We start from the raw sequence: 11,603 nt of genomic DNA, 5'->3' as shown, positions 1-11,603 counted from the left end.
TATATACATACATCCTTGCCTTCTCAAAATTGTGCCCACGTCAACTCCTATTTAGAGGGTATTAGGACTAATACTAAAATTGATTTGGTTCACATTTATGTCTATTATTCTTTCCTAATCACAAATTAAACTAGTCAAAGAACCAAATCAATCCGTTTTAATTTGTCATGCGTTTTGTCTCTTGATACAACAAGCACTAATTTAATTTACATTGATTCTCCTTACTCTCATTTCCCAAGGAGATATCTTGCTACCATAAATTTACTGCCGAGAACAAGTCTTAGATGCCTCACCTTTGTCTACCATAAAGCCACATATTTTTTTGTACACATAATCATCTGCCTCACGCCCTCATCATTAACATATCCTTGTTATGTTAAATTTCTCTTACAATTTCATTCACGCCACCAACGTCCCTAGCAACTCTTAAGGCTATGATAGTTTATCCTTACGAAAGAAAGCATCTAAGGTAAGGGTTTTTTCCCCCACACCATCATTTTAGGCCGGATAAATGTTGTGAAATAGTAGTAGAATTCTTATCCATTAAAAAGACTTAGTTTTTCTATGTTTTATTCTATTCAATGATTTTATATAATTTTGATTGAATATTGTGTTGATGGTTATGAGAATTTGTTTATTAGATTTGACATGTTGATAACTATATATGATTCTAAAAATGATTTGTGGTTCATAAAATATTAGAGGTTGGTTGGTTGCATTTCATGGTTTTATTTTTGGATATTTTGTTGGTGACAATGAGTCGCATAACATTTCATGAAGTCTTTGGGCTACGGTCTTGCAGAGACCATTCAATGGTCTAGTTTTATTGGGCTACGGCCTTGCAGAGACCATTTAGTGGTCTAGTTTTATTGGGCTAATGTCATTGGGTGGCGGGCCTTGCAGGAACCATTGAGTGTTTCATTTTTAGTCGTGACTGTGTGCGTTAACACGACAATATCCGGATCATTTGAGTCCTGCATATCATGCACTTCATGCATAAACATTTACAAAAGAGTTTTGGTACTTTATTCTTTTGATACTTTCTAATCCTTTTTAGTGATGATTACTTTTATTATTATTTTATGACATTTTTCTGTGTTTAGGTGATCCCATGTGGAATCGAAAATTGACCCTTACATTAATAAAATGGTGTAGGTATCAAAGATTGAAATATGAAGTTGATGTGTGATTGAAGCGTTGCGCGGGGACCAAAATGGGTTTTATATTGGTATTTATTATTCAAAATATTTTTAGGTGTATTATAAAGTTGATTTGTATTCCATAAAGAAATAAATGAATATCCGTACCTTTAAATTTTATTTTATTTTCAAGAACATTGTTTAAGTTGTTTTATTAAAAAGCAATTTAGTAAATGCATACTTTTTTTTTTTTGAAAATAATTTTCTTTTTAAAAGAGTAATATTTTTTTTTTAGTAATGTCATGGATTAAAATCCGGGACGTTACACAAGTCATAACTCAACTTAAACAAATGTCAAAAAATAAATATCGCGTCTGGCGTTCACAACCTGACTAAACCATTAGTGAATGTGAGTTTTCGATAATTACGATCCATTCGTTTATTTACAAACAAAAAAAATATCGAAATCAACGAATGGATCGTAATTATCGAATCATGTCAACATGATATGCACCTAGTTCGACACATATATGCATGTGGTACCTGAAGTAGATAAAATAGTCACAAGGAATGGGGATTTGAATTGTGACCCTTTAAAAATTATCATGAAACTTAAAAGTGATTCTCAAGTAGTTTACTTGGAATTGTTAAGTTAATATTCTGACTTCAGAATGTTCTGAAGTTCATACACAAAAACAGTTTAATAAACACACAGAGATTTATAGAGGTTCCCCCAATGTGGGTTAGTCCACTCCTCACAAGATTGTGAGAGTTTCCACTACGATGCTTGAGATAACATCTCAAATCCTGCACCTTACAATCTTTGTTCACCTGAACAATTACAACTCTGTATTCTCTAAGCATCAGCAGACTTGCACCTTGTTGCTAAGTTAACTACTTAGACGTTTACAACCTTTTCTCAAACTAACACTTTAGTACCCCTAAAGCTAGATGAGATTTTGTTTACAATTTGTAAGAGGTTTGAATGTTTGAAAATCAAACAGAAGAGGAGGAAGAAGAAGTTATCTTTAAGAGAGATAACAAGAAGAGAATTGATTTACACTACAAAGAAGGTAAAAAGAGCCTTCAATGATGATCAATTCAAATTGCAAGAGCTTCAAACAATTTCAGTTGTTTTCTTGTATGCTTTGTAATGGTCCAAGTTTTGCTAAGGCCATGATCTCTATTTACATAGTCTTTGGGCTCATATAGTTGTTGTAGGGTGTCCAATAGTGTTATGTCATGTGTCCTGGGTCCCACAAGCTTTTACTTGAAATTTTGGGCAAACATTATGATCACTGATGAACTTCAGAATGTTGTTGTGTTCATGATGATCTTCATTTGGGTTCATCATGATCTTCATCTGGGTTCATCATGTATGAATGAACACATGAATTTCTGGGCGTGTCATATGCTTTTCATATGAGTTTCTGGGCAATAACCAAAATATGGGTTTTTCCACATACATCATAAAGTTACTTTCCCAGATCTGCCTTGGGACCGGTGCAAGAAAGATATATTGGGATTCTGCATCTTCATGCCCATGCTTTGAGGGATTGTGTGGTCCTTGTACTGTAGCAACTCACATGCGTGTCTATCTCTTGTTGAACAAGACATATTTGTTTTGCTTTTGCTTTTTGCCTTTCACCTACTGTACTGTTCATAAAGTAAGCATGTGTTGAGCTGAACATTCTGACCATCAGAATGTTCCATCTGTTTCACTTAGGATGATTTGTAAGACTACCATTTGATGTAATCAAATCCTAATACTTAAACAACAATGAAGAGCAGTGATATTAACATCTAGGATGATATTCCCTTGTGGAATATTCCTAGTACATCAATGTTCATGGTCTTAAATTAACATTGAATATCCTTTTTTTACATAATCCTTATATATGCCTTTATTGCTTGATTGATCCATGCAAATGTACTTTCCTGGACATATATCCATGTCACATATGCCTTGCATGACCTTGATCAAAGTTCTTGAGATTATTGGCTTGTATAAGAACAACCTTCTGATCTCTGCTTGAACATTCTAATCTTCGAGCAACATTTTGATCTAACTTTCTGACCTCAGTGTTAGATCATGAATTCAAATGTCCTTTGATTTCTTGATTCCTGATATGATTTAAACCTTGCTCCTGTCTTAGTGAAACACTCAAGAGCACAAGTTAAATACCAAGGAATTAATCAAAGTCCATTAATTCTTTAATCATATTCGTTTATTATCCTTAAAATTAATTAGGGATTTTGCCTCAACAGTACCAAATCACCTCAAGGTCGTCACCTTCGATGCAACAAAAACATCGTATGTAAGATTTCACATCCGTCTTACATAATCACCGAAGTAAAAGAGCACCTCTCTTTTACAGCTGCAATACTCAACAATCAACACGACTATGATGCATGGACATACAAGCAAAGACTCAGCAATGCAAAATCACCTCATAATTTTCACGACAATATAAATGATAACTTCCAAATATATTGATCATCTCCACAACAATTGCATTATCAAATATTTACGTCCACACAACATTCAAGTCATAATTCAAATAAGAGTCATCATCACATTATCACCATAATCATCAATAACATTCAACATCAACTACATCATATAGTTTCACAGCTCCAAATATTTCTCATATTCCAAGTAAAGAGAAAATACAACACGTTATGATAAATATCATATCCAACATATAACAATTCATTCACACATCTTCATTTAGTCATATAAGGCTAGTCACGAAAGATCATAAGATAATTGGCTTAAAAGAACCATTCCCGATAAAATCCATATCAAGTGGCAAACGGCCAACATTGATAATTCCCCAAAACAAGGTAACATATTCAAGTTTGAAAACTCGCAAAATAATCTTAAACAATCATGTAATCAAAAGCTTAAGCCATTTACAAACTATTAGACATTAGTTCAAAGTATAGCTTAAGTTCGTATGAGAAAACTCAAGTTCACATTTCCACATTTCCACCAGAAATATCAAGTTTAACATGATTAAGATGTTTGACCAACTTTACAAGTCTTACCTAAGTCTATATGAACTGTAGGTTAAATTTGTAATCTCATGTAGTTCACAAAAGTTCATTTCGACAAAAATCCAAAATTCCCAAAAATATTCAAGTTTCAACCCAAAATGAAAAATCTCAAGTTTGAATGAGTAAAACATGTTCCAGTAAGTTTAGGAGTTCAAACATAGGTTAAACAAGTTGAAATAAGTATTATACAAAGCTCGGATTGGCCCTCTAAGACCCAGAACGAAAATCAAAGGTTGCTGAAACTGGCACGTTCGCTTAAGCGACCACCTTGTTCACTTAAGCGAACAAGTTCCAGAAGCTACAACAAAAGTTCGCTTAGCTATTCGCTTCTGGTTCGCTCAAGCGAGCCAGTCATAGAACCTACTGTGATTGTTCGCTTACTCGTACGCTTATTGTTCGCTTAAGCGAACAGTCATAATTCTGCAGAAAAAATATTACGGGTTTCAACCCATTTTCACAAAAAATTCTCAATTTTGATCTCCCAATGCCCAAATATGTTTCCAAAGTTTGTTTACAGGTCGAAACAACTAAAAGGGTTCCCAAGAACACATCAAACATGAAAACAATTGTCAATTGAACATAATTCACCAAATCAACCCATTTTTACAAACCAACAACAACAACTTATTTCACATCATCAAATCATTATTTATGAACACCCAAGCCATGAATCATCAACAACAATATTCCTTAACAACAACAACATCAATTAAACATGATTCTCATCATAATTCAACAACAACATAAGACATTTCAACAATTTAAGCACAATTCACAATATAACATTTTCACATACTATGAACATGCAATTTCACCAACAACAATTCAATTATCACTAATTTCATGCATTCAAACATATCATCATAATCAAAGCACGAATTTCAACAACCATGAACGAATAATCAATTATTCAACTAAGCACTTAATCATGCAATTAATGAAAAATTACAACTAATTGATTATGATTGAATTCTAACTCCCTTACCTTAGTTAGCACAAATCCTAGCCCAAGCTTCACTTTAACTCCTAGAATCTTCACCACCTCTTAGGTCTTCTCTTCTAACCCTTCTCCTCTTCTCTTGCACTTTCTCTCTCTACCTCTCTCTAAAAATCTTGTGAAATGAAAAATGAATGCTATTTTCTCTTAAGACAAGGTTTATATATGCTATTCTCAAATGGGCTCAACCCTAATGCCTTAGTGGGCTTAACCCACCAAATCACAATTCTAAAATGTTTCTACACTTAACGGTAAAATACTAACAACGGTCACTTACCGGTTCACAACTATTTATCACACCAGTAACTTAGTAAAAAAATAATGGTTCTCACTAAAACACTAAAAATAATCCCCACTATAAATTACTAATTTACCCCTCTAGCACGGAAACCCATGAAAATGCACCTGATGATAAAATTCACACACAAGCACATATAAACACATTAAAACAATTAAAAATAAATCTAACGAAAATCAGGCTGTTACACCCAACACCAAAATCAATGAGAACAGATTGAATTCCATGACTTTTTTTGCAGGAAAGTCACATGACTTTGGTTTATTATTGCCCATCGGATCAATCTTACGCTTTAGATCATAATATGTGTCTATTTATTATTGCCCGAATCATGGCTCGTCTCTTGACCACAACCCAATGCTCCACCAACTGCTTCCCTCCATCGTCGTCCTGCTGGTCTCCATTGTCGCCCATGTCAGCGTCCTGAGCGCCGCCTTCGACATTCATATTGAACGGCGTAAGACACGAATATTATGGGAAAACACAAAAATCCATAAAACAAAATATAAACTATGCAAACTATATCAAAATTACAAATGTAAAACAAAGAATCAAATGAAAATCAAACATGAATTGCTTCTTGTTGTGTATGTGTATTAAGGCTTAAGCACATGGTCAAATTGATTGCTTTATGCGAGTTATTAGAAGAACAAGAAGAGTATAATAACATATGAATTGTGGGTCGACGTTGGTTGAACGAGGGACAACAGTGAATGAGAGTAGCCATCATCAACGATTTATCGTCTTAATCCTGCAAAAATAAAAATTGATTGAGAATGTTGCAGAGGAGCGATCAAACTTTAACCACCCAATTATTACTTGTACTTCCTTGCGAGATCAACTGTAAAAAAATTCCACGTAGAATAAGAATAAAACAAGTAATTATATACGAAAAATAAGAAGATATAACACACAAAACCAATGGAGTCGTCTGACCAAGGAGACATCTGGTTTCTACACCATAAAAGTTCACCTGTATATATGACTCTTAGCTTAAGGGTCAACTTTCCATTTTTAACCAAATATTTTTCTGGCTAAAACACTCACATTGAAACGAAGCTTCTCAACTTTGGAATATCGTCTCCCCTAAACAACAATACTTCCTTTAATATATTGTTTTCTATCTTCGACTAGACAATAAAATTTCTCTAGAGATATGTTGTTAAAGAAAATGTTAAATATGTTTTAGATCTGTATAAATATACCAACTTTTCGTTTTAATCCATATACAATTTTTCTTCGACTTCTAGTCCCCATCAAAATTTTCTTCGACTTTTAATACCTTAAATGTTTTCCATCTTCACTTATGATACCTCCTTTTAAGCAAACTCATGTAAAATTCATATTTTCGAATAAAATTTTGCATAAATGTTTATAATATTATAAAAATATCTCAAAAAAATTTAGTTTTTTTTAACAAAATAAGAATTAAATATTAATTTTTAACCGCTAAAATATAAAAATTCATGTTTTGTTAAAAAATTCTATGTTTTTAGAAGACATTTTTAAAATATTTTACACATAATTTCATTGAAAAATACAAAGTATACACATGTGTTGACTTAAAAATAAAGACATAGGGGATTGAAAATTTGATAGGAGTAAATATCGAAGGATAATTTAAAAAGATTAAAAGGAGAAGTTAATATATTTATAGAAATAAAAAAGGTTTAATTGCACTTTTGGACCCCTATCTTTCTAAAAGTTGCGGTTATGGACCCCTAACTAATTTAAATACAAAACAGCCCCATATGTTTTGATTCTTTGGCAGTTTTGGACCCTCAGTCCATTGTTGACTCGGTCAACGCTGACGTGGATACCACGTGTCAATTTTTTATTTTTTTTTTTGCCTTGGAGGTCCAAAACTGTCAAAGAATCAAAACATAGGGGGCTGTTTTGTATTTAAATTAGTTAGAGGTCCATAACCACAACTTTTAGAAAAATAGGGGTCCAAAAGTGCAGTTAAGCCAATAAAAAATGGTGAAGACTCCTACCGTCCACTGCATGCATGTCATTGGACCAGTTCTGCAACAGTCAAAGTGCACGTTTATGTTCTGTATTTTTTTGTTTTCTCTGCCTTTTTAAAAGTGAATCATTATTATTTGTTTGGACGAATGAGGTTGGAGTCAAAAGAGAAAAAGTTCACATGTGAGTGAATAAATGATGATATTGGACGGTACAAATAACACATTTAGCTACACTAGCATATCAGTTTGATACTACACAAAACAAGATTAAGATTAAGATGGAGGTAAACGGTGAGAATAGGGATAGCAGAAGAGTGATCGATCCAAGAAGTGGGTTTTGCAGCAGCAATTCAATCTTCTACAGCAAGAGAAAGCCCCTTCCACTTCCACCTAACCACTCTTTAGATGCCACCACTTTCATCTCCTCCCGCGCTCATCACGGCCATATCGCCTTCATTGACGCCTCCACCGGCCACCAATTCACTTACCAACAACTCTGGCGATCCGTCGACTCCGTCACCTCCTCACTCTCCAACATGGGTATCCGTAAAGGTGACGTCATCCTTCTCCTCTCTCCCAACTCCATCTATTTCCCTGTTGTCTGTCTCTCCGTCATGTCCCTCGGCGCTATCATCACCACCACCAATCCTCTCAATACATCTGGTGAAATTGCTAAACAGATTGCTGATTCCAAACCTGTTCTTGCTTTCACTACTCAACAACTCCTTTCCAAAATCACCCAAGCATCACCTTCACTTCCAATCATTCTCATGGACACCAACAACAACAACAACAACTCATCATCATCTTCAACAACAACAACAACACTGGATGAAATGATGAAGAAAGAACCTGAGTTGAGTAGAGTGACTGAGCGCGTCAACCAGAATGACACAGCCACATTACTCTACTCATCAGGAACAACAGGACCAAGCAAAGGAGTAGTATCTTCCCACAAGAATCTAATAGCGATGGTTCAAGTTGTAATGGCTAGGTTCGGTAAAGAACAAGAGACAAGAGAAACTTTCATATGTACTGTTCCGATGTTTCATATATACGGTCTTGCGGTGTTTGCTATGGGGCTTCTTGCTATGGGTTCAACCATAGTTGTTCTCTCTAAATTCGAGATGCACGACATGCTTTCATCGATTGAAAAATTCAGAGCAACCTTCTTACCTCTTGTGCCCCCGATATTGGTTGCTATGCTGAACAACGCAGATGCTATTAAGAGAAAGTATGATTTGAGTTCGCTTCATACGGTGGTTTCTGGTGGTGCTCCTTTGAGTAAAGAAGTAACGGAAGGGTTTATTGAAAAGTACCCTAATGTAAGTATCTTTCAAGGTTATGGTTTAACTGAATCCTCTGGAATTGGAGCTTCTACCGAGTCTTTGGAAGAGAGTCGTAAGTATGGTACGGCGGGGCTTGTGTCTGCTTCCACGGAGGCTATGATTGTTGACACTGAGACTGCTCAGCCGTTGCCCGTTAATCGGACGGGTGAGCTTTGGCTTCGTGGTCCCACCACTATGAAAGGTTCGTTTCTTTCCAAATTTGATTTCTTTATTTTTCAAATGTCGTCGTTTTGTTTCTAATTGTCATGTTTTTGATCCTGAAGATCGCTCTTTGAATAAACAATTACTAGTAGATTAGATTGGAAAGACAAAAATCCAGATGGATCCACGAGTTTATATGCTATAATATTTTGTTTTTTTAATTAATTAATTAAAATATTGATCACGAGGTAGACCCGGAAACTTGTTTAGCAATCCAGAGTTTTATATATTTGTTAGTTGATGAGAATGGGAATTAGAACATGTGGAATTTAATAATATTGGTTATATACACATTTTTTAGAATACTTATGTGTATAGTTCTTTTTTGGTAGATAAGATAAATGACAAAACGGTAATTACAAACTCACAAATAGATGCTACCCCAATGTCCTCCCTCACAATTATGACATTTTGCCATTTGATTTCGGACTTGTGGACTTTCCGTCTTTAAATTAAAAAATTAAAAAAAATGTTTACTGAAAAAAAGAAGAAGTAACCATTCATTAAACGTGCATGACTCTCCAAGGTGTTTATAACACTAACTAAAATAATAGATGAAAAGGAAAAAGCTTGGTGACAATGGTGAGCCTTAATTAGTTGCTGGTATTAGATATAAGCTCACATAATTTTTGGTTCTATTATGTACGCTAATAATCATGATTGTTGTTGTTTCAATTTTAATTAAATTGTAAGACATGGTTGGTGATGGCAGGTTATTTCAGTAACGAGGAGGCAACCAGATCGACCATTACTCCAGAGGGTTGGTTAAAAACAGGGGATGTTTGCTATATTGATAGCGATGGATTCTTATTTGTCGTCGATCGTTTGAAAGAGCTCATTAAGTACAAGGGATATCAGGTTATTATCAACAATTCTATTTAATCTAATGTAGTATTCACAACCACGTTTCGATCATTTCAACTAAATAACCTGAAGATATATTATTGTTTACTGACACACAATTAGTGAAGATTAAGAAGATAAATATTGTCAATCTCATGGAAGTTCTCTTGGCTTTGTTTTTTGGTTGATGTTACAGGTCCCTCCAGCAGAACTAGAGGCTTTGTTGCTTACTCATCCTGCTATTTTAGATGCTGCTGTCATACCGTAAGCCTTTCATTTACCAATTCTGATTCCTTATTGTTTTTTTGGTTGATGAGGAAAACCAGTTCTGATTCCTTGTTATCAAGACCATTGAATGTTTTTGTATGTATATGTGATATATTATCAGGTATCCAGATAAGGAGGCTGGGCAGGTTCCAATGGCATATGTGGTAAGGAATGTGGGAAGTAACTTGTCCGGAAGCCAAGTTATGGATTTTGTTGCAGAGCAGGTTTGTTTGTTTGAAACATTTCTCAACAATGACACTCTTTATTAGATGCTTGGGTTTTGATTTCAACTATGAGATTGAAAACTAAATTATTATTTTTTTCAATATATAGGTGGCTCCATACAAAAGAATTCGAAAAGTGGCATTTATATCTTCCATACCCAAAAATCCATCTGGTAAAATTCTTCGGAAGGATCTTATCAAGCTAGCTACGTCTAAACTCTGAACTCAGTTGAACTTTTTAAATGATAGTTTTCCATTGAATTTGGTTAAATGGCGAATACTTTCAACCATCTATTTGTTTTGTCACAAAATTGTCTATTTGTAAATATTGCTGAGTGCTTCCTGCTTCCCTTATTGAGAATAAAAATGTTGTGGTCTTGGTTTCTTTGAAAAATATACTCATAATAAGTATGAACAATGATATCTTGAATATACTTGAAGTTCAAACAAATATCATTTTTTGGGTCTCACATTTTTAAATTGTTTGGAATCGGTCTCTATTGTTAACCACAAGTGAAAGAGAAAGCACTTAAGTTGCACACAAGAGAGGAAGCCGTTTAATATTGTTAAAATTGATGCTCTTCTTTTGGCTTAAGAAGCGCGTCTCGATAAGCATAAGTAGAATTCCTCCAATGGCATCTAGCACTTAATTTGAGTCAAGTACTAGAATGCTAAGGTTTAATTAACTAAAGTTTAGGCATGAAGCTAATATATCATGTGACAATGCCATTTGCAATTCCCAATGTCTCAACTCTGTTGGAACAGAGTGTGATTTTGTGTTGATTTTGAGAGAATGAAAAGGTAGAGAAGAAGAGATTGATATTAAGAGATTAAAAGTTTGAGAATAATGAGAGCAGTATTATTGCTTTCTCAATTTCTGTTATAAAATGCATACAACATATAAACCACTTATAGACATGGTTTTGTTACAATAGATTGCTTAACACGCAAGCAATGCATATAACAAACCCTAACTGTTTTATTGGCAAGCTAAACTAACTTCTTACAAACTTAACTGAATTAACACAATTCAACACTCTTCCTTAATTCATGTTTGTTGAATCAACCATGCCCATCATTCTTCTAAGCCTCTCAAATGTCTCTGTCTTCAATGGCTTAGTTATTGCATCTGCATCTCAGAAAACCACAGGTGTAAAGTTAAATCAAAACTACGAGTGGCATCTTTAAAATCATTTGTAATGCTAAGTTCCACTGTTATGAGCAGATATATAAAGGATTCAGAAAACTACAATTCAGG

General features: G+C 34.3%; 1 protein-coding gene across 1 annotated transcript; it reads left to right on the top strand.

Moving 5' to 3' along the window:
• Window positions 1–7,595: 7,595 nt before the first annotated feature.
• LOC25482216 (4-coumarate--CoA ligase-like 5) lies at window positions 7,596–10,796 on the top strand. The gene is made up of 5 exons (XM_013610757.3): window positions 7,596–8,991; window positions 9,724–9,869; window positions 10,051–10,118; window positions 10,243–10,345; window positions 10,455–10,796. Exons 1-5 carry the CDS (start codon window positions 7,740–7,742, stop codon window positions 10,566–10,568), a joined length of 1,683 nt encoding a protein of 560 aa, XP_013466211.1. The 5' UTR covers window positions 7,596–7,739; the 3' UTR covers window positions 10,569–10,796.
• Window positions 10,797–11,603: the final 807 nt, after the last annotated feature.

Source organism: Medicago truncatula, chromosome 1 (genome assembly GCF_003473485.1).
Source record: "Medicago truncatula cultivar Jemalong A17 chromosome 1, MtrunA17r5.0-ANR, whole genome shotgun sequence".
NCBI lineage: Eukaryota > Viridiplantae > Streptophyta > Magnoliopsida > Fabales > Fabaceae > Medicago > Medicago truncatula.
The sequence above is the reverse complement of the archived record's forward strand: the minus strand, read 5'-3'. Positions and strand labels throughout refer to the sequence as shown.